The sequence below is a fragment of the Anabrus simplex genome, chromosome 11 (genome assembly GCF_040414725.1).
Source record: "Anabrus simplex isolate iqAnaSimp1 chromosome 11, ASM4041472v1, whole genome shotgun sequence".
In the NCBI taxonomy this organism is placed as follows: Eukaryota; Metazoa; Arthropoda; class Insecta; order Orthoptera; family Tettigoniidae; genus Anabrus; species Anabrus simplex.
Window position 1 is genome coordinate 1,656,532 of NC_090275.1, and position 25,071 is coordinate 1,681,602.

General features: G+C 39.1%; 1 protein-coding gene across 3 annotated transcripts in view; it reads right to left on the reverse strand.

Annotated features, from left to right (window-relative positions):
* The window catches only part of LOC136883521 (sortilin-related receptor), a 698,235-nt gene that overhangs the window by 448,733 nt on the left and 224,431 nt on the right, over positions 1-25,071 (reverse strand). For all 3 annotated transcript variants that reach the window (XM_067155885.2, XM_067155884.2, XM_068229722.1), the window contains exons 10-11: positions 9,645-9,848; positions 9,070-9,244 (exon numbers count right to left, since the gene is read on the reverse strand). In XM_067155885.2, coding sequence (XP_067011986.2) covers positions 9,070-9,244; positions 9,645-9,848 — 379 coding nt within the window. The remainder of the gene's footprint in view (positions 1-9,069; positions 9,245-9,644; positions 9,849-25,071) is intronic.

The following is a 25,071-nucleotide window of genomic DNA, read 5'->3' on the forward strand; positions in this document are numbered from 1 at the left end:
ATAGCTTGTTATTGTGTTCATTATCTCTAATATGATGTGTGATAGCCTGTTATTGTGCTCATTATCTCTAATATGATGAGTGATAGCTTGTTATTGTGTTCATTATCTCTAATATGATGTGTGATAGCCTGTTATTGTGCTCATTATCTCTAATATGATGAGTGATAGCCTGTTATTGTGCTCATTATCTCTAATATGATCTATGATAGCTTGTTATTGTGTTCATTATTTCTAATATGATGTGTGATAGCCTGTTATTGTGTTCATTATCTCTAATATGATGTGTGATAGCCTGTTATTGTGCTCATTATATCTCTAATATGATCTATGATAGCTTGTTATTGTGTTCATTATTTCTAATATGATGTGTGATAGCCTGTTATTGTGCTCATTACCTCTAATATGATGTGTGATAGCCTGTTATTGTGCTCATTATCTCTAATATGATCTATGATAGCTTGTTATTGTGTTCATTATTTCTAATATGATGTGTGATAGCCTGTCATCGTGCTCATTACCTCTAATATGATGAGTGATAGCTTGTTATTGTGCTCATTACCTCTAATATGATGTGTGATAGCCTGTTATTGTGTTCATTATCTCTAATATGATGAGTGATAGCCTGTCATCGTGCTCATTACCTCTAATATGATGTGTGATAGCCTGTTATTGTGCTCATTATCTCTAATATGATGTGTGATAGCCTGTTATTGTGTTCATTATCTCTAATATGATCTATGATAGCTTGTTATTGTGTTCATTATTTCTAATATGATGTGTGATAGCCTGTTATTGTGCTCATTATCTCTAATATGATGTGTGATAGCCTGTTATTGTGCTCATTATCTCTAATATGATGAGTGATAGCCTGTCATCGTGCTCATTACCTCTAATATGATGTGTGATAGCCTGTTATTGTGCTCATTATCTCTAATATGATGTGTGATAGCCTGTTATTGTGTTCATTATCTCTAATATGATCTATGATAGCTTGTTATTGTGTTCATTATTTCTAATATGATGTGTGATAGCCTGTTATTGTGTTCATTATCTCTAATATGATGAGTGATGGCCTGTTATTGTGCTCATTATCTCTAATATGATGAGTGATAGCCTGTTATTGTGCTCATTATCTCTAATATGATGAGTGATAGCCTGTCATTGTGCTCATTATATCTCTCCAATACGATCAGTGATAGCCTGTCATTGAGCTCATTATATCTCTCCAATAAGATCAGTGATAGTTAGTATGTTTACATGGGGACTGAGATCGATTTGAGTACACTTACCATATGGAATACGATCCCCGTTTACATGTATTATTTGAGTATCGTATTGAATCCACCAGCATCATCGACGTATACAGACGATGCAGAATTTTAGTAAAATCGATATCACCTTTCAGAATTTAAAAAAGCCTAATGAAGTAGAAGCCCAGAAGATCTTTCAGTTTTGAAAGTATGTGTGGTATTCCAAATGTAATTGGTGCAATAGGTACAACGCACATTCCAATTTTACCTCCAACAGAAGGTTATCGTGGTTTTCTTCATCGCCAGGACTGGCCGTCTTATAATATGATTGCAGTTGCTGATCATTTATGCAGGTAAATATATTTACTGGCTTATTACATTTGTTATTTCAACAGAACTTGAATGATGAGTTTGTCAGAACAAACGTGGAGTGTGCGCGCAGTCGTTTTTAATACGATCTCAGTACGATCCGCGTTTACATGGAACTCAATTCGAACCAAGTACGATACGATCCCACATTTTACCGTGATCGACCTTGAGACTGTCAATCCGAACTGAGTCCCTGTTTACATGGTGTTTTCAATACGGGAAGTGCACTCAGATCAATCTGAATCCTGCATGTAAACGTCCTAAGTCTATCATACAGCTGCCAACTTTTAGAAAGCAAAAATAGGAAGATTTTTCCCCTTGGATTTCATCACATAGGAGAGGATAAAAAGTATGCATATCTACTATTACAATGTGAATTGATCATTAAATTTAAAATCTTAAACTAAAAACAAAAACAAAAAAACACATTAAAATGGTTACAAGAAAATGTACCTAATAACTCTCATTCATGACACATACATGCGAATAATAATACAGTCGAATGTCGATATCTCGAACCTCCATTACTCGAATTTTCAGTATCTCGAACTAACTTAGACTTTCCGGCCGTTTGTCCTATTCTTCACGTGAATTTATTTCCCTACTCTAGAAACTCTGTTATACAAATTTCTCGATTTCTCGAAGCAAACATTCTCTCCCTTGAAGCAAAAAATACTCTGTAACTCGAATTTTGTGCAACATTAACTGTGCAATACGGCATTTGTGGTTTGTGAGCAACGTTAACAAGTAAAGAAAGGGTTACGGTGAAGCTGGAAACTTAATATTGGGAACCGGAAAACTCGAACTTCTAGTGATCGGCAAATCGGCAAAGCCTCGCCGTTTCTTGGGTGTCAATTAATTATACGTTATAATTCTCATGTTAGGTCCATATTGAAATATACGTAAATACTAAGTATGTTGCAAGTGTTATTTTTAATATCCTCCTATTCAATACAAAGGGATCTAGCGAATTAAGAATTAAAACTTATAAAAAGTTGTAAGGGACAAGTTTCGCCCATATTAAAGGTATCGTCAGCCTCAAACTCAAACCTGTAAGGTGAATAATACTAAAAAGAGGATATCAATGTAGGTGTTTGTCTAACATAAAATAATTAGAATGTCCTTGGTTAAAATCGTAGTATCAAGCTGCATATCACAAGTTCACAAGATTACACTTTCCGGAGCATTGAGTCAATGTCCCCTAAACCTGTTGAGGATAGAACAATAAACAGCTCAGTCTTTATAATGAAATAGAAATGTGTTTCCTTGAGATAGACTGTTAAAGATTTAAATTTTATATGTTCAGATAAGACCTTTCCATGACTGGATTTACATCTTTACAGACGAAAGGACTGCACACCAAAAAGCTCTAATCAACGTCAATATATATTCGACTTTCGCTCCTTCAGGTAACATACTGTAAATATGACTACCGACAGCCGAATAACTTTCCCTGCTCCCACAACTACTTAAGAAGGCTGTTATCTTATCGTAACACATTCAACTTTCACTCCTTCAAGCCAGTTAAATAAGACTATAGACAGCTGAACAGCTACTTAAGAAGACTGTTGTCTTATCTGAACATACGAAATTAACATCTTTAACAGTCTATCAGATTTACTTTTTGTTATCCTCCAATAGGAGTATGCAACCAATTAATTACCGGTCACGTACGAAAGCAAACCCAGAATTCGCGGGTGACAATCTCAAATTATGAAACTCGGCTGCGTGGTACTGACGAGAAGTTTGAAAATGAAAGGAGGAAAGGCTAACCGCAACAAACAGAAGAGACTATTGGATTTTTTTTTTAGTGTGTTAAAGGAGCTATGTTCCTTCTTTCACTACTGTACGTACCAGTGGGGGTGCGTTCTATATGTTCAGTGGTTCAGTGAACCCCCTAGAAATAGGTAAGTCTATGTAAAATGGTTTATTACCACTCCGTATATCCACGTGCATAGCAGTATTTTTGACATCAACACTCTGTTGCTCTTCGGAATCAGCGAAGAGGTTCAATTTCAGAACTGCGGGAACGGGGCCGTTAGACGCAACAAGGGTGCACAAGGCGAGGGACTGTGAGGAGGAGGGAAAACAGCCCAGGACCAGCGATAGACACGAGTTACATCGAGCAGTTCCGAAATTAGCCGAAGCACGGTCAGAGCGCACGGTTAAAGTTTGCCGTATGTGGTAGGTTTGGGAGGGGTTTTAATTTGACGATTTTGCAATTCTGATGTAATTAACTGCAATGTGCCAGAATATTTTGGTAACTACATTTTGTATAGCATCAATAGGCGTACATAACCTAAGTTTATGTAATTAATGAAACGTTTCATTAGTAAGTGGTGATGGTGATTATTGTTTTAAGAGTAAGCACAACTAGGCAACCATAGAGAAAAAATGGAAGGGATCCTACACTTCGAAAATGAAGGTCAGTTATTATTATTTAGCTTATGGCAAGTACATAACTCTAATGCAATTATTCAAAAATATAACAAACAATATAGCATTTTAAACAATCAACCAATCTCAAAAACAGTTCATAAACTTAAATCTAAACTGCCCAATCATTGTACAACCCCGTCAGAAGCACTCACAAACTCCTTCAGCTGACCAGAGTATGACCTCCTTGGACATTCAGTGACAATATGACGGATGATCTTTTTCTTCTCACCACAGTCACATTCAGGGGAGGAGCGCATACCCCACATATGCAACAATGACCCATATCGTCCATGATTGCTACGGACTCTGTTGAGAAGAACCCAAGTTCCTCTGGGGAGATTAAAACCAGGTGGTGGGCGTTGAAGACTGAAGAGCGTCTGCCACTCATCTGGAATTGTGTTGGTCCACTCCAATTGCCATTCATCAGAGCCGTTAAAGTTCCTTTTGATGAGTTCCCTTGCAGTCTGAATGGGCGGAGATCTTGATTTCAGAAAGACAAAGGCCATGAAGGGCGTGAAAATTAAACGCTCCCAGGGTCTCGAGTGCTCTAAAACTGTTGGGGTCGGAAAAGAACCAGACTTGATCAAGGGAGGTCGGATAGGATAGATGAAAGTGAGGAGCTGGTAAAAGTAGGTGGAAGCAAGCCAGGACTCAGATAAGGGCACCGTGGTCGCCAACCCATGCTCCCAAGTTGATAGCCCCTGGAGCTTTTCATTAGTAACACGCGTTTTACGAAAAGTAAGCAGCAAAATACGTCAATACATAAACAACATTAGTCTGCCTAACACGTTCTTGAAGAAGTTATTTGTACGCAAGTAAAGTCTCCAAAATCAGAGGAAATTGGATCAGCTTTAATTAATTGCACATCATATTCTCTGTCTTTCATCTTCATTGTTTGGTAACTTCTTTGAGCTGTAGCTGTGTCCCTTCAAAGTAAAGTCGCGTTTCTAATCGAGCAATGTCACTATTTTACATCTATGTAAACATCACAAATCTCAACACATTATTTTCGACAGTAGTGGACCTCAAGACACTTTATCCACGCACCGCCACTGGTATGTACTGTATCCTGTCTTCTAAAAAGGTACTAATATAAGTATTATAATTAAAGTGATGCCGCAAAATAGAGTTTCTTTGTACATTTTTAAGTACCGTTAAGCATAATGTATTCAGTAAAAGCCCGTAGATACACATGATTCAATTATGTGCTACACATGCTTATTAACGGTATCCTCTATATCAAAATTTTGATAACTCAAAATAAAATTTATCTCCCGAGGTGATTCGCATAATAGCTTTCCTTTATTAGACCGTAAAATTCAAGGAAATTTAATTTTATAGGTATCTCTGAACACTTGAAGATAACGTTTGTTATGTTTTTAGGCCAGAACGTTAAGAGAAAATAGCAGAAACTGCCACCGACACAACTCCTTGGAATACATTCAACTCACTAAAATTATAAAGTAAGAATGAACAAAAATGCACTGAAATATGCGAACTTCCACATGCAAAAGAGATCGGTGTGTCTCATACATTATTAACATAAGACTCTGACACAGCGAAAAGCACAGAACTGCTAGAAAACACGTGGCATACAATTCCAACGAAATTACGCAGAGAAACGATGTTAATAGTGAACAAACCACATGATAAGAAACTCATTCTTTCGTCCCGATTAACTGAGTCGCTAGCGCTCCCAAGCCTCTCTTGCTTGTAGGACAACTGCCATCTCAAATCCCCAGCCATAAAGCACACATGCAGCTGTAGAGAGCAGGAAACACAATACACGAAGCCGATAGACGATACCTCGCGAAATAAAACATAAAATAAACGCCAGAAAATGCGGTTTGGTAAATTACACAAGCACATAAGAATTTACCGTTTGGCCTAGGGGAAGAGTATTGACTGTACTGTACTATCATTGTGCTCATGCTATCTCTCCAACACAACCTGTGATATCCTGTCACTGTGCTCATGCTGTCTCTCCAATACAATCTGTGATATCCTGTCACTGTGCGCATGCTATCTCTCCAATACAACTTGTGATAGCCTATCATTATGCTGGTACTATCTCTCCAATACAACCTGTGATAGCCTAAGAAGATGTACAATATGCTCATGCTATCTCTCCAATACAACCTGTGATAGCCTGTCATTGTGCTGAACCCATCTCTCCAATACAACCTGTGATAGCCTGTCATTGTGCTGATCCCATCTCTCCAATACAACCTGTGATAGCCTGTCATTGTGCTGATCCCATCTCTCCAATACAACCTGTGATAGCCTGTCATTGTGCTGATCCTACATCTCCAAAACAACCTGCGATAGCATGTCGCTGTGCTGATCCTATCTCTCCAATACAACCTGTGATATCCTGTCGCTGTGCTGATCCTATCTGTCCAATACGACCTGTGATATCCTGTCGCTGTGCTGATCCTATCTGTCCAATACGACCTGTGATAGCCTGTTACTGTGCTCGTGCTATCTCTCCAATACAACCTGTGTTAGCCTATCATTATGCTGGTCCTATCTCTCCAATACGACCTGTGATAGCCCGTCATTGTGCTGATCCTATCTCTCCAATACGACCTGTGATAGCCTGTCGCTGTGCTGATCCTATCTGTCCAATACGACCTGTGATAGCCTGTTACTGTGCTCGTGCTATCTCTCCAATACAACCTGTGTTAGCCTATCATTATGCTGGTCCTATCTCTCCAATACGACCTGTGATAGCCCGTCATTGTGCTGATCCTATCTCTCCATTATGACCTGTGATAGCCCGTCATTGTGCTGATCCTATCTCTCCAATACGACCTGTGATAGCCTGTCATTGTGCTGATCCTATCTCTCCAATACGACCTGTGATAGCCTGTCATTGTGCTCATGCTATCTCTCCAATACAACCTGTGATATCCTGTCATTGTGCTCATGCTATCTCTCCAATACAATCTGTGATATCCTGTCACTGTGCTCATGCTATCTCTCCAATACAATCTGTGATATCCTGTCATTGTGCTCATCCTATCTCTCCAATACAACCTGTGCTATCCTGTCATTGTGCTCATGCTGTCTCTCCAATACAACCTGTGATAGCCTGTCATTGTGCTCATGCTGTCTCTCCAATACAACCTGTGATATCCTGTCACTGTGCTCATGCTATCTCTCCAATACAATCTGTGATATCCTGTCACTGTGTTCATGCTATCTCTCCAATACAATCTGTGATAGCCTGTCATTGTGCTGATCCTATCTCTTCAATACAATCTGTGATATCCTGTCACTGTGCTCATGCTATCTCTCCAATACAATCTGTGATATCCTGTCACTGTGTTCATGCTATCTCTCCAATACAATCTGTGATATCCTGTCATTGTGCTGATCCTATCTCTCCAATACGACCTGTGATAGCCTGTCATTGTGCTGATCCTATCTCTCCAATACGACCTGTGATAGCCTGTCACTGTGCTCATGCTGTCTCTCCAATACAGCCTGTGATAGCCAGTCATTGTGCTCATGCTATCTCTCCAATACAACCTGTGATAGCCTGTCACTGTGCTGATCCTATCTCTCCAATACAATCTGTGATATCCTGTCACTGTGCTCATGCTATCTCTCCAATACAACCTGTGATAGCCTGTTATTGTGCTCATCCTATCTCTCCAATACAATCTGTGATATCCTGTCACTGTGCTCATCCTATCTCTCCAATACAATCTGTGATATCCTGTCACTGTGTTCATGCTATCTCTCCAATACAATCTGTGATATCCTGTCACTGTGTTCATGCTCTCTCTCCAATACAATCTGTGATATCCTGTCACTGTGCTCATGCTGTCTCCCCAATACAATCTGTGACAGCCTGTCATTTTGCTGGTCCTATCTCTCCAATACAACCTGTGAAAGCCTAAGAAGATGTACAATATGCTCATGCTATCTCTCCAACACAACCTGTGATAGCCTGTCATAGTGCTGATCCTATCTCTCCAATACGACCTGTGATAGCCTGTCATAGTGCTGATCCTATCTCTCCAATACGACCTGTGATAGCCTATCATTGTGCTGAACCCATCTCTCCAATAGAACCTGTGATAGCCTGTCATAGTGCTGATCCTATCTCTCCAATACGACCTGTGATAGCCTATCATAGTGCTGATCCTATCTCTCCAATACGACCTGTGATAGCCTATCATTGTGCTGAACCCATCTCTCCAATACGACCTGTGATAGCCTGTCATTGTGCTGAACCTATCTCTCCAATACAACCTGTGATAGCCTGTCATAGTGCTGATCCTATCTCTCCAATACGACCTGTGATAGCCTATCATAGTGCTGATCCTATCTCTCCAATACAACCTGTGATAGCCTGTCATTGTGCTCATCCTATCTCTCCAATACAATCTGTGATATCCTGTCACTGTGCTCATGCTATCTCTCCAATACAATCTGTGATATCCTGTCACTGTGTTCATGCTCTCTCTCCAATACAATCTGTGATATCCTGTCACTGTGCTCATGCTGTCTCCCCAATACAATCTGTGACAGCCTGTCATTTTGCTGGTCCTATCTCTCCAATACAACCTGTGAAAGCCTAAGAAGATGTACAATATGCTCATGCTATCTCTCCAACACAACCTGTGATAGCCTGTCATAGTGCTGATCCTATCTCTCCAATACAACCTGTGATAGCCTGTCATAGTGCTGATCCTATCTCTCCAATACAATCTGTGATATCCTGTCACTGTGCTCATGCTATCTCTCCAATACAATCTGTGATATCCTGTCACTGTGTTCATGCTCTCTCTCCAATACAATCTGTGATATCCTGTCACTGTGCTCATGCTATCTCTCCAATACAACCTGTGATAGCCTGTCACTGTGCTCATCCTATCTCTCCAATACGACCTGTGATAGTCTGTTATTTTACTCATCTATCTCTCCAGTATGACCTGAGTAAGCCTGTACCTCTCAAATACAGCCTGTGTGATAGCAAGTATTCCACAGGATGACTCACCCCAATGGTGTCCGTCACAACATCGGCCCAGTAGACACAGTTAGTGTTCATGTCAAACTCGACGGCGATGGCATTGTGAAGACCCATGATGGGTAGAGTTTCCATCACCAATGTAGACAGGTCCACGCGGACAATACGGTCCCTTTGGGCCACCAACAGGAACTCTGCTTTCTCTCTGTGAACATTAAAACCTTTCTCAGTAATGATAAACCAGAAAATAACAATTAACTAAAATTATTTTTGGTAAGCCAAGGGCTGTTCCCCTTAGAGGGGTGGTTTGAGACCCTCGTAACTTGAGAGGAAGAAGAGAACCTTCCTCCAAAGCTAAAATAGATACATGTACCTAACACTGGAAGGAGAATTTGGAGACAATAGAGGCCCATAGAATCAAGAGTATGATCGGTAGAATGTTAAATTGTTTTACTCGAGTCAAGATGCGAAAACTTGCTCAATAAACACCTTGCCAAAACTGTAAAATATATTTGTATTCTTTGACTCTCCAGACAAAAATATATTTTTAAAGAAAAAATAAACGGAAAAGTTTTCAAGTGGAAAAGGGATGCAATAGTACTCACTCAACAGGACAGGGGAGCACATCTGGCAGAAACAGAAGCTCATTCCCACCTTCACAGGGATCGTCTGGGAGCTTCATATAGCCTTTGGTACGGTTGTAGAACTGTCCTGGCTTGCATGTGGTTGGAACGTCATATGGATTTGAACTGGATGTTTTGTTGCGGATGCAGTGTCTAGTTCCAGGATAGCGAACAAACCCGTAATCACTGGAAAATAACGCACTTCACATGTAAGATACTCTTTCACATCCCACTGCAAAACATCCTAACCTAATTTGGCTGACATCCAGTGTTGTCGATTCAAGACCACAAACCAGATTTTCCGTATATGTCAAGTGAATGACAAATGCTACAAGAGAACAGACAGTTATGTTTACATTTTGTAGATCTATACTCTGCACGGCTCTACTTCTAAATTGACGTTTAGGATGATTTTGGCTCTGTCGGGTGGTTATGCACTGAAGCATAGACATCCAACCAATCCAAAGCTGCCATTTACATTGATTTATATCAGCAGGGCACGATCTCGAAACCTAGTTGCCAAGTCTAATATTTACATTCACCATGTGGTTAACCTATCTCGCTCAGAGTGTATGGTATTTGGTACGGTTCGCGATCATTTGCATTTTCCTTCAGTAATTAGTCTTTTTTCATATTAGTCTTTATCTCTCTAGTATAGTACAGTATAGTGTAGTTTACAGTTTAGCATAGCAGAAGTTAGTACAACATAGGTTTAATTATTAAATAGCTGTAGTTTATTTACATCCGTGTATCAGTGTACTTAGTTGGTCGTGTTTACCATGTCTCCGTGTAGTTCGGGAAAGACAAGTGGCAAGAAATCAAGGCACGCCCTTGAAAAGCCAGGCCCATGAAATTGTGTCCAACGTGTGCGAGTACTTTGAGAAAGAAAAGGAGAACGGTGCTACATTGCTTTCTTTAGCACAAGCCGTACAGAGAACTACCAACACTACCAAAGTAAGTAAATACACAGTAGTGGCAATTGCAAAGGAGAAATACCACGCTGAGGAACAATCTCCTGGATCCTGTAAATTTGAAACACCGGGTAAGAAAAGGAATCGGATCAAACCAGTCATGAACTTGGACAGTTTCCAGAAAGATACCATTCGTCAGCATATTTATGACTACTACCGCAGAAAAGACCACCCTACTCTTGCGAAGCTACGCGAGTCTCTGAAGGAAAGCAAACTATTTAATGGAAGCAAGATTTCACTGAATGTTGCGGTAAAGGAACTGGGATTACGTTACATGAAATTAAATGGTCGGCGAGTGTTAATGGAAAGAAGTGATACTGTGATGTGGTGCTGCCGGTTTTTAAGCGACGTTATTGAAGGAAAATTTTGATTTGTTTGCGTGGTTAGATGAAACATGGATTAATGCAAACCATACTGTAGGAAAAGGCTGGAGAGATGATTCTGTGGAAGGTACAATGGCAGTGCCCATTGGAAAGGGGGGAAAAACTATTGTGCTACATGCCGGTACCGCAAACGGATTTGTACCTAACTCTTTACGTGTTCTGACGTCTAAGAAGACTGGCGATTACCATGAGGAAATGAATAGTGTTAATTTTCAGAACTGGTTTAAATACACACTAATGAATAACCTGTCTGAAAATTGTACGATAATAATGGACAATGCCCCCTACCATTCCGTAATTCAAGACAAAGCTCCAACAATAGCAGCAAAAAAGTCTATTCTTGCTTAGTGGTTAAGGAGGCACAATATTCCTGTGCGGGACGACATGAAGAAAGGTGAACTGACGCGACTCGCGAAAGAAAACAAACCACAATTTCCAGTGTATGTCGTGGACAAAATTGCAAGACGTCATGGACATAAAGTCATTAGACTTCCACCTTATCATTGCCATTTCAATGCAATAGAAAAGATTTAGGCTCAGATTAAGGGTTATGTTGCAACCAAAAATAAGCATTTTACCGTACCCGAGGTGGAAAATCTGTTAGGCGAAGCTGTGGCGAATGTGAGTGCCGATGACTGGAGGAAAGTTGTGCGCAGTACACAAAGATTAATACGCGATGCGTGGGAAAATGAAGATGTACTGGAGAACTCCGTCGAAAGTTTAATAATATCTTTGGGAGCTGGTGATAGTGACAATGATTCGTTGTTGGAGAGTTCCAGTGACTCTGAGATCAGTGGAGTGTTCCTCCATTCTGGGCCAGCCTCACTCTCTTTTGTTCTTAATAATATATTCTTTTATTAGTGTCAGGTGTTGTTAGCAAGTGTAGATTTTATGAATTTGTTTTCAATCCATGTTAATTAGTTTTTCTGAGTACGGTACGAGGGCTGTTTACAGCGGTCGTATTGCATCAGCTGTTCTCGCGGGCGTAGCACACTGGCAACAGAGGAAAGGCGATGCTCATTTGTTTTGTGAAACTTCAATTTATAACTAAGGCCGTGCGGAGTATAGATTAGGCATAAAACAAGAGCACCAAGAGGAAAGATATGCCGGGGTAGGCTATTACAATCAATCTGACCACAGCATACATGCCATCACTTAGAAATAAAAAAAAGGAAGATTTTTTAATTCTTGGATTTCATCACATATATTGCACTATGATCTCTGTGAAAAGGACAGTTAAATGCGAACTTACCATTAAATTTAAAATGTACCTAATCATTTTCATTTTTCTTTAAAGATACATACGAATAACAAAATTTAGACAGATAGGTCAAGAACTATCTACAACATACTGATGGCAATGCCATACTGCTGCTCGTAACACTTTCAACACAGACTTGATCTGACCACCAATAGTTTACCGAGATGATCGAAATTGTGTCCTCGTCTTCTTCACATGGCTAAACAGTTTGTCAGATTCGGCATTGCTGTGTGGGATTGTCAATATTGACAGCATTACTTCTGCTATTCTATCATATCTCCACCTCGTATAGCAGACCAAGAACAATCTACTCTTTCTTCTTGCACAACAAACGATGGTGAATCCTCCACTGTAATGCATCCACAGTTTCTTGGTCATCTTCACCACATTTCAGTGGCAAAATAACAGAAAACTTGGAAACAAAATATTGATGGCAGTTTAGAAAAAAGTCTGCGAAGAAATTATTTGTACTTACATTGAACAAATATTTCAATATGTGGTGACCTAAACCTAACCTGAATAAAACTGAGCTGTTTTCATCTAGACAGTAAAAGAGCCAGCTACACACCTCAAGTGAAATTCAAAGGCCAACAATTAAAATATAATCCTTGCCCAAAATATCTGGCCATCACAACAGACCGGACATTGACACATACACAACATCTCCATAATACCGCAGAAAAGATAAAAACAAGAAACATCTTGCATAAGCTCAGTGGAACAGGTTGGGGGGCAAACGCATCGGTTCCACGAACTTCAGCCCTCGCTTTAGTTTATCCAGTGGCTGAATACTGCTGTCCTGTGTGGCTTAACAGCACTGGCACATACTGAAAAAGTTGATATCCAACTAAATGACACAATGAGGACAATATCTGGCACTATCAAATCAACACTGCTGCAATGGCTACCTCTGTTATCCAACATCCACCCCCCTCATATCGAAGGGAAGCAGCTCTGGTAAGAGAATGGAAGAAATGTTGCAGCAACCCTCAACTACCCTTACATCAGGACCGCAAAGTTCAGAAACCAGTGAGATTGAAATCAAGGAACCCATCATGGAAATTAGGAGAAAGGCTTGCTGAATCACATTTTAATCCTGATCAGACTTGGAAAGAAGAATGGTCTTCTTCAAACCCTGATCAGCTGGGTTTAATTAACGATCCATGTAAAGCTCTTCCTGGTTTCAATTTACCTGGAAAGGCACTGACATCTTTAAACAGAATTAGGGCAAACCATGGAAGATGCAAATTCTGGCTTCACAAGTGGGGGAAAAGCTGAAAACTCATTCTGCGACTGCGACACCGAGTGCTCAAGAAGATGGTTTAAAGGAACTATTCAGGATATACACAGTGCCACCGATGCAGTTGTGAACTGGTTAAATACACTGGACATTACATTTTAATTTACCTTATCAGTAAATACTGCATATAGCTTATTGTAATATTTACATTTTGAATGTATCCTTATTTTTCCATACAAAATAATAATTAACAAAAACTTTACTATTCAAACTAAATGTATGAATAATACAATCACAGACTGAGATAGAATAGTTCCTGGTGTGCAAATAAAAGTTTGTCTCCTCAGGTGTCAGATTTTCTACAAGATGAGATGCTGAGTACCCAATTACTAAATCATCATGAGTTTTCAGTTTCTCTCCAGTTGCAGCGCCACATTTCACAAAAGGGAGATACTATTTCTTCTTCGAATTGAAATGTAGCATTCCCCTTTTCTTTACAGATCAAGGTGAACTACTCTCTACCTTCCTCTTTCCGGAAATAACAGAAGCTTGATCTTGTACTCTATTGTGCCCTTAGCTTGGGAATTTGGAAATACTTCAGAGATGTGTCTGTGCCATTAGACTGTTTTGCCTCATGCTTAAAAAACTCTGTAATAGCTCTCACTGCGAGACCAATCTTTCCAGCATTACCAGCGTGTACACACATACTTCAATATTGTTCTAAGATCAGTCTGGTACAAAGCTTGAGATGATCTTTTCTCATACAGCTTTTGACTTCGTAATAACAAACATCAATGAGCATCTCATCAATTTTGACAGAAAGGGAATCTGCACCCTTCATGGCAGCCAAACCAATCAAATGGCACGGGCATACCATAATGTTTTTTGCACTGCTCTCTTAGTTTAGAAGAAACACTATTTTTTCTTCCCATCAAAACAGCATTATCTGTGCTGAAAGCTATTCAGTTTGCCATTAGAAATGGTATCTTTTCAGAACATCCAGGAGCAAAATAGAAATATTAACACCAGTAGACTTGCCTTCCAAATTTTCAACAGCAAACAATTTACAATCATTTTTTCAATTCTTTGTTGAAAAACAACACGACAACAGAATTGAGCTTACTTTCTTTATCTACAATCAGCTAGGATCACAAAAGGCTCAGTCTTTACAGTTCGAATCACAATCTCATTAATTATGGCAGATGTTTTTGTTCTATCACATGTATTTCTTCGCAATGTCTGAATCTGAGAACATCTTTCTGAACAACGATCCTACTTGATCAGAACAAGACAATGCAAGGGTATGTTCAACAATGAAGGCCATGAACGAACATTCTGCTCGAGCTCATCTTCCTTCCTCTCGAGACGGCTAGCACTATTTTTGTGTGATACTGTGAGCTGTGTGAGCTATGGGACACATTAAGGCAAAAACAAGTTAATCAGAGTGGAACTGCAAATGATAAAAGCTATGTACAAAAATTGTGTTAGTAGCTGGAAGACTAGTACAGGAAAAACAAAATGGTTTAAAGTCTAAACTGGTTTCCGACAGGAAAGTGTACTCTCCCCCATACTATTCATCAGTCATGGATGAAATTCATAAGAACATTAAACAGAGATTGGGAAGACAGGCAACAAAAGCCACGTTGTTTGCAGATGATATAGTGATATGGGGCGAGGATGAAACGGAAGTGCACAAACAAGTAGATGTATGGAATCAAGAGATAGAAAAATTTGGGATGAAAGTAAGCACAGAGAATAGTAAAACAACAGTGATGACAAGGGAAAGGAAGGAAGGAAGGAAGGAAGGAAGGAAGGAAGGAAGGAAGGAGGAGGAGGAAAGATAAAACTGAATGGTAAAATTCTGGAAATGGTTAAAAGTTTCAAGTACTTGGGAAGTGTGATCACAGAAGATGGAAAGATTACCAAGGAAACTGGAAAAAGAATACAACCATGATGTCCCAAAGAAATGTAAGGAAGTATTATATTCAACCTACTATGAACCCATACTAACCTATGCACCTGGATTGCGGTCTACAACAAAGTGAGAGGATAGTAGAATACAGGCAGCGGAGATGAAATTCCTAAGATGGACCAAGGGCAAGACCAGAAAAGATAGAATTAGAAATGAAGAGATAAGGGAAAGGATAGGAACCTTGAAACTTCAAGACAGGATAGAAACAGCAAAGCTAAAGTGGTATGGGCATATGATGAGAATAGGAGAACGGAGAGTGGCAAAAAAAAAAATTTCAGAGAAGTTAACAGGAAAGAGACCACGAGGAACACTCTGAAAGAGATGGACAGATTCAGTGTGGGAGTGCATAGAGAAGAGGGGAGGAGAACCAGAAGATGTACTTAAAAAAAGGAGAAGAGTGGTGGAAAGACAGGCAGCGATGGAGGTCCTCGATTCACAACCCGACCTGGGAAGCTGGAAAGTGGAAATGAAGATGATGACTGAGCTGTGCCTCCATGCGAGATATTTATATCACACGACACTGTAAAATGAACAGAAAGTCAATTTTATAATAATGTGTGTTACATTTTGTGGCATATGGCATAATGTGAAGAGAAAATACGAGAAACTGTCACCAACAAAACTCTCTGAAATACATTCGAGTTATTAAAATTATGAACTAAGAATGAACATAAATGCACTGAAATATGCGAATCTACCACATACAAAACAGATCAATATGTCTCCGACAGGGGGAAAAACATGTGGCCTATAACTACGATGTTCACAGCACGTGAACCACACTCTTTCTTTCGTCCTGGTTAATGGAACGTAAGATAGGTAACTTAAAGGGTCCACCTTTTCAATACAAATAAACGTTATAATGTTTATTTACAACAAGTTCCAACGCTATTTAGCGTCATCTTCAGCCAAAATGTGAGAAATAAGCATAGGCATATACATGCATGTTCCATCATTATGATTAAATAAGAGCAAAAGAGACATAAAATAATGAATTACAAGGTCAGAGATTGTCAGTCATCAAAATGGTCCATGAAGGGTGAATCAAAACACTACGAACATGAGTTAGGTCTCAAAAACACAATCCCCCAAAAAATATACAACACAACAAAACCACGCGGAAGTTCGAGATGAACTTATTCGAATTTTTCAGACACACTTCCATTGAATGTCGCCTGCCACGAGTGTAATATAAACATAAGATAGGGTTCAATAAACACAATCGTCTCAAAAATGCACATAACATTTTAAAAAATTTAGGACTGAGATGAACTTGGCAGTTAAGGATTAAAATTTGTAGTCACTTTTTCACTAAGCGTCAATTCAAAACCGGCTGCGAAGGGTGAAATAAAATTGTACAAGCACGACTTAGGACTCGATAAACGCAATCTTTTGAAATACATGTAACACATTTGAACTTTGTGTAAGCTCGAGATGAACTTGGCACTTAAAGATTTGTGTTCACTTATTCATTGAATGGCACTGGTGCGAGTGTAGTTCAAACACGACTTAGGACTCAACAGAATCAATATTCTCAAAATTGCACGACAATCAAAAAGAACTTGGCAGTTGAAGATTCAAATTTGTAGATACTGTTCATTAAATGTCACTTCAAAACAGTCTATGATGGGTGAAATAAAATTATAACAAACACGAGTTAGGACTCAATAAACACTAAACTTCTAAATACATATAACACATTCAAATTTTATGTAAGTTCAAGATGAACTTGGCTGTTGAAGGTTCAAAATTTGTAGACAATTTTTCATTAAATGTCACATAGGCCGAGCGTAGTATAAACATGAGTTAGGGTTCAACATACACAAACTTTTAAAACGCATATAACATTTCAAAAGCCAAGTACGAGATGAACTTTGCAGTTAAAGATTCACATTTGTAGTGATTTTTCATTAAATGTCATCTGTTGAGGGTGTAGTAAACATTTTCATTTGACAAGAATACAAACTTCGATTTATGTAAAACGTTCCTCTGAGAGCTTAGAAGTTGACTGTGCTATTACCTGTGTTCTATTGTTGCAACGTAAAGTGTAAGGTGGAGACAGTTTCTATGATGTTCGCAGTTCAATGCGGGACCTGAGGCGGTAAAGCTATGGTGCGAGATGAAGAGGAACTGAGCGCGGTGGACAGCTTAGGTCAGGGGAACAGCTACCGTTGGGGAAGGAGGGGAGAGGGAAGGAGGAGGAGCGGTAGGGGAGGTGTGAGGAGTGGAAGGAGGGGGAATTAGGGAGGGTGATGCGGTGAAAGTGCGTGGCGTGAGAAAGTATTATGCATAATGTGAAAGACATATCTGTTATTCGGAATATTAATACATACATTATCAATATAGACTGTTATGCCTTTCAGCGTTCAGCCTGCAAGCCTCTGTGAATTTACTAAACGTCACCACAGTCCTCGATTTGCAACTAGTGTTGTGGCCTCATTTATTTCTATACCTCTTATCTTTAAATCGTCAGAAACTGAGTCTAACCATCGTAGTCTTGGTCTACCTCCACTTCTCTTACCCTCTATAGCAGAGTCCATTATTCTCCTAGGTAACCTATCCTCCTCCATTCACCTCACATGACCCCACCACTGAAGCCGGTTTATATGTACAGCTTCATCCATCGAGTTCATTCCTAAATTAGCCTTTATCTCCTCATTCTGAGTACCCTCCTGCCATTGTTCCCACCTGTTTGTACCAGCAATCGTTCTTGCTATTTCCATGTCTGTTACTTCTAACTTATATATTAATATTTTTAAAAATGCAATGAGAAAGTTGAACAGGATCTTTGGTTTCTCGGAGATATCATTTAAGTTTAGGTTTGGATTGAGATATTGATTTAAATGAATATAGCAGTTTTCCGTGACTTGTTTAGAACTTGTAATACCTCAAGATCTTTATCTATTTCAGTTAAGTTGTGCTTAAATTCTTTCATATGTAAGCCGACCGCAGAAAAACAGTTTCGCTTTATAGCACTTACATGTTCTGCATATCTGATTTTAAAACTGCGTCCTGTTTGACCTAGGTAAGAGCTATTGCAGTCTTGGCAAGAAAACCTATATACACCTGATTTTGAAAAAGGACTATTTTTATTTATTGATGTGGAGTTATGCTGGATCTCTGTGCTTCTATTGTTAGTACGAAAGGCTATTTTAATGCTGCGTTTTTTTTAAAAACCTTAGTGACGACGTAAATTTCTTTATTAAAGGTAAATGTTGAAAATGTGGCAGTGTTAGTATTGTCTTTTATTAAGGTGGTTTTTGGGTGGTATTTGAATTTATTGATTATTCTTTCAATAAAGTGGAGCCTCTCACCGCTGGATACCGTGGTTCAAATCCCGGTCACTCCATGTGAGATTTGTGCTGGACAAAGCGGAGGCAGGACAGGTTTTTCTCCGGGTACTCCGGTTTTCCCTGTCATCTTTCATTCCAGCAACACTCTCCATTCTCATTTCATAGCATCTATCACTCATTAATATAAATCACTTTGGGAGTGGCGACCCCATCGTAATAACAGCCTATATATGATTCATTCATTACATCCCTGACCCGGTCAAAGACTGGAGAACAGGTTGTAGGTTTTCATTTTCTTTCAATAAAGGCTTCATTATATCCATTAAATTTTGCTATAGAACGAATGGTGTTCAGTTCTTTAAGTTTTTTCTGGACATCAGAATCCTGAATGCTCGATCTACCAAGCTATTATATGTAGCTGCTCACATTTTGGCTGAAGACGACGCTAAATAGCGTTGAAACTAGTTCCAAGTAAAAAAAATGTTGTAAATAAACATTATAACATTTATTTGCATTGAAAAGGTGGACCCTTTAAGTTTCCTATCTTAAGTTCTCAGTTCAATACGCACAAAAAATTAAATTCTTAGATTTAAACTGATTAATGGAGTCGCTACCCTCTCTTGCTTGTAGCATGAATGCACACACGCTGCTGTAGTGAGCGGGAAACACTATACACTCGCCAAATAAATACGCCTGAAAATGAGTTGCATAAATTACACATGCACACAAGAATTTATCCTTAGGGAAGAGTGTCGTGATCCTAAGAACTCGGCAGGCTGAGGATCATGGATTCGGATTTTCAGGAGCTTGATCTTAAAATAACAAGATTACCTTTCCACACTCTCACTCTTCCCTTCACCTGTATTGAATAGAAAGACGTACATTACAAATATACTTACACAAAATTAAGGAACATAAAACCCTTTTTACTCTTGGTTAGATAGTCCTTTTTCAAGTCTTTGATTAACCAGTTACATTGTATTCCCTAATACAATAAGATCATACCATACAAGCTTGGTAGTTGCTTAGCTTTTGGATTGAAGATTTCTTCCATCTTCGGCGTCGTCTTGTCACTTGAATTCTTCTCTGCGCCCACGATACCGTTGTCACGTTGACTTATGCGATGTTTGGCTCACGCGGACGGGTAGCTCCAGGATTCGAATATAACACCTTCAAACTCCGTCGTTGACCAGATTAGTCCTTCTCCCAAACAGTTCTGACCACTAGGTTAGGTTTACTGATAGGAAAAGCTCGCTATGACATTCGGCCTTCCTGTCAAACAGTTCAATGTTTGCGTTATTGCAGCTCAAGTCTTTGCACTAGCAACCTGCTAATTATGCTGTACACAGTATTTCCCTCACTGCCTTGTGGAACTCGTTACAGTTTCTAGACTGTTTGTTAAGCCAAACTTAACTGATTTTGTGGCTTACTGCTACGTACATAACCTACAAGTTCTGCACTATTCTGTCTCACCACACACAATACTTCTATGAAGCTAGGCAGTTTATTTCCCTTGTGGCACTCGGCCGCTCACACACGTTTTCACGGCAGTCAATCGGATTCTCCCTCTATCTCCGAAGTATCATTCCCTATATCTTACGTTCCGACGTTTCTCGAATCTTTTCCCTCTCTACTCCCGTAGAATAAGACTTTTTAAGTCTGATTGGTTCATGAGCTTCTCCTACTAACCGAAGGGGAGTGTCATAGAATTAACTGAACAATTTCCTTCTAGCTGCGTCAGCAATCTACGCGACATTTGCTTCGATTTGCTTCTCGAAACACTTACAGAACTTCTTTTGCGTTCATGGATTTGCACTGACGCCGCGTAGCTGACTACTGCACAATGTTACTCATTTCTGTTACACCAGCTTGCTTCAAATAAAACTTGTTTGAAGTCTTATGCTTTGAATACCTATAACTCTCTTCCACTCAATAAAATTATTATTCAATATTTGAAACACTATAACTCCTTGCCACTGTTACATGATCATATTAACCCAATATCCTTAGTCTCGAAGGTCGCAAATTCAAGACTTGTTCAGGTCCGTTCACTCGACACAGGCATGAAAGGGGCGTGTCGTGACACGCGATCGTGACAAGAGTACTGGAGGTTTTGCTGGTAAAAATAGGAAGTAAAAATAAATCAGAAAAAACTGAATGTTTCCGGGTAAATCGAAAGGGCTGGCAGAAGGCACTGTTATTCACAGTACACCTGGAGGGATTCAGCTGAGTGGAAAAGCAGAAAGCAGTTTTTGTGGCAGACAGCATGAAACAAGATGCAGGGAGCCAGGATGGTAGTATACTAAGTGAAACTGAAACAAGGAGCAGCAAAGCTCGCAGTTACCATCACCGGTATCTTATAGCTGTACAGAAGTCAAAGCTGGGTGGAGTCAGGATTTCATATTCACAACTTAAGAGGTAAGAGATATGAAAGAATCAAGGAGGGTAGATGGTTCAGCTGTGAGTGATCGGCTGAGCCATGGGACGATAGTTAATGTGGAAGTAACAGAGGATTGTTGAGGAGCAGAATTACATCACTGGCTTTTCGAGGCAATGAAGATCATAAAGCTGACCCAGATAAGATGTCAAAGAAGAACAAGCCATCCGCTTTGTAGTGGAGATTTTTGTAGCGTTACAATAGAGGTACAAAAACTTTTAATTAATTGAGGACAACAACGCGGTAACTTCCTCTCCATAGTGACCTCTGTACAGCCTGCTGCTAAGTGAATCTTTTTAGTAAATTATGGAGTTAAAAAACACAAAAACAAGAAATGTTAATTAATCAATGACAATAATGCCGTAACTTCCTTTCCATAGTGACCTGTGTATTGTGCTATAGTAGCCTGCTGCTAAGTGAGGCTTTTTTGGTAAATTATGGAGTTAAATAACACAAAAACAAGAAATGTAGTTTCACTGCAGTTTTCAATTTAAAAGCCGTGTCTGCCGCAGAAAAATTAAGTGTGAAGTCAGCATCCAGGGATTGTAATGTACAATCCAACTACTTCATATATCGGCACAACCAAAAGGAGAAGCTGAATGCAGCAGAGAAAAGTGCACAGTCTTTTTGATGTGCCAGAATCCGAGATCAATACTGAAGTCCTCAAGTTGACAAAGCATTCACACTTCTAGGGAGCATCTTTTATCGAAGGGAGAATTTGCAACGGAAAAAGTGACCTATATATGTGAACGGTCTTCCTGCAAGTGAGTACACAATCGATCAAGAGATCAATAACTAGCATCACAGTGCAACAAAATACAGATGACATGCAGGCTACCATACCATAGGAATAAAGTTCAGCAGTAATTATTGAAGAAAACAAAAATATTATGAACGTGCTGCGTAAGTTGAATATTTTTGTCACCGGTGGTGAGTTGATAGTCGGTGGAATCATTTTTGACTTGCCAAAAGAAACTATGGAACTGACATTTTTGAAGAATTCGATTAAAATTTTTGTTGTTGTTGTTGTAAAAATGATGTAAAATTTTGTTGTTTTATTTCTGGTGAAATTGTGTGATTTTAAAGAATTTTCAGGACTCACAGAAGACACAATTGTTTACTTAATTATTGAGTGTTAAAAGAAAAGACATTGATATTGGAGATCTCCAGTAATATGTTTGTTGTAACCCATTTTTTGTATCACCCTGTAGTGCCACATGGAGGCTTCGAACACGAAATTGCTGAGTTTCGCAATCGAAACCCCTAGAATGAATTTCCTACATTACCATATATGGTGCTGTAATTCTACTGGTGAAAGTAACGCTAATTTGTATTGGTAAAACTTCGGGTCGAAACACAGGTAGCTTCCCTTATTGGCTGTTTGAGTATTTCTCAATTTCCGGCCTTTTGGCTCCTTAGCAGGAGCAAGGCTCTGTTCAGCGTCTTTGGTTTTCGTACGTCTTAACGATCGGACGCACCTTGTAAGGTGGTCCGCTCACCGGCTCCAGCCATCCCGGGGCAAGCATGTTTTCTTTTCTCAAGTGTTAAATTAAAATGTAAATTCATTTGTTCGGAGTTAACCTTAGACCCTGGTTTTCACGTTTTTTATTTTGTAATGCCGTAGTTCGTCAGTTAGGCATATCCTTTGTTTTGGAGGCAATTCCTTTTATTAACCTTTTGTGAATTTGTAAACTTTAATTTTTTTCTTCCGAGTTGCCTCCAGTAATTCAGTCAATTTAGTGGACACCTGTTGAGTTATGCGTCCCTCATTGATGTGTATTAGGAGAGGACTACCCCTCTATAGGCCTCTGCACTAAATTTAACTTCCGTTGTTTCCTTTTCTTGTAACATGTTTCTACTTGACTTGTATGATGTTTGTAATTATGTTATTTTCCCCTTTAATTTTTCATGGTAAGTTTCAACATCAAATTTATGCTCACTTATTTAAAGGCAATTGTAATTGTAATTCTGTGTAAATATTCACTTTTCTGAAGAAACACTGATAGGAACCTCGTGGTTCGATTAATTTTTTTTTATTGATGATGTTATCCTTTTACCTTGTGCACTTTATACCTTAGTTCAATTCTATATGTTGAGTAAATTAGACAAAGGGTTAATGTTCTCACGTTTCTTTCCCTACAACGTCACGTAAGATCTCGTCCTCGGTAGGGTTTCCTGGCCTGCTTCCCATACTTACTTTCTCTAGTTGTCATGTTGGTTATCCTGCGAAGCCACGTGTTGTCAAAATTAAGAATGTTTTTCCGAGTGTATCATCGGCTGACGTTTTTCTTTCAGGTTTGTTATTTTGGATTATAAAATTATTGCTTGTTTTATATGTACCTTGTACTAAGTGCTCTCTTCTGTTAAAAGGGGGGGTTACAATTTTTGTCACAAGTGAACTATGTAGTGCAAGTGGAAAGTGTGTTTTTCTTTTTAAGACTTTATTTGTAAAGTACGATATGATGTTTCATTTATTGTGACCTAGCCTGTACTGGTATGTGTAAAGTATTAGTATAATGTAATGACCTAACCTGTACTGTGTAAGATTTGTGACATATGCATTTGTACATAGTAGAATTTTGTTCTATATTTCCTGGAAGGATCCATAAAGTTACATGAATTGTTGAACAGGGTGTGTTGTTTTGTAGGTAATGTATTCTAGAAAACCTTTCTGACTGTTCTGGAAATACGACGTTCGCGATCAGGCGTATTCTAGAATGTTTGTCAAAGTTCGCGACTGAAAGTAGGGTTGTGATTGGTGAGTCTGGGTGGCGATAGGGAACTCGTGCACGCTGATTGGTTGCTCCAAGGCCGAAGTTACCTATATATAGAGAGAGAGGCAGTGTTCATAATAATTCGGTATTCTGAATTCTGTCGGTCTTGGTCTATCTGTCTGTGAGCAGCCTATCGGGATGAAGCCGCCTGGTTTCCGGGATGGCACACCTTTGGATAAGCACTCTTACTTTCTGTTCCTGTTAAAATTTCCGTAATGTTCGTTTGCAATTTCGTATAGGAGTCTGCCCTAGCCTAACCTAGATTCACCAAATTAATTATTTAGGACGCCCTAGCTTTTCAGCTGGGCTTGCCTGTTTGTTTTCGAGGCATTCCCTTTTCTTATTTTACAAAATATGTACATTGTAATTTAATATATTTAACTTGGGTTTTGCCTCTGGTAGTTCTGTATCACTTGGAGTACGCTAGATTTTGGAGAACCTGTTCACTTCACTGTAAATTGCATTGTACAACTGCATTGGTAACTAGATGTATAGTTGATTTGAAATTTGAATTTACACTGCTACGAAGCTATTATCAAAGAACCTCTAAGTTATGTATATCACTGAACTTATAGTTCTTAAGTCGGAATTGTATTTGGAATGTATTTGTAAAATTATTTTGTAAATAATATCTTTCTAATCCAAGGATCACGGCGATTTATTTCGGAATCCGCAATCTGAGCCATGTCCATGCCTTTGGTAGGTTCTCAGCCTTTCCACCTTCCCGGTTTGTTGTCCACTAGTTGGCCGTCCTGATATTTACGTATATGTTGTTGTTGGAGATCCGCGTAATACCAGCTAAAGTTTTTCTGAGTGTGTAGTGTTTTCTAATATCGTGTAGTTGCTCTTAACTTCCCCCTTTACTGTGTTTGTGCCTTGTTTTGTGTAACCACTGTTGTAGAGGTTACAATTTTGAATTCCATCCAGTGGAATATTACTACTGCAAGAGTTCTAACAATACTGGGTTGTTTGTAGTCGAGGGTATCTTGTGCATTTTAAAGGAATCAGTAGTGATTAGAGCTTTTGACACACTGTTATTCAAAAACTTAAATTTTAGCCTGATTTATCCAAAATAATT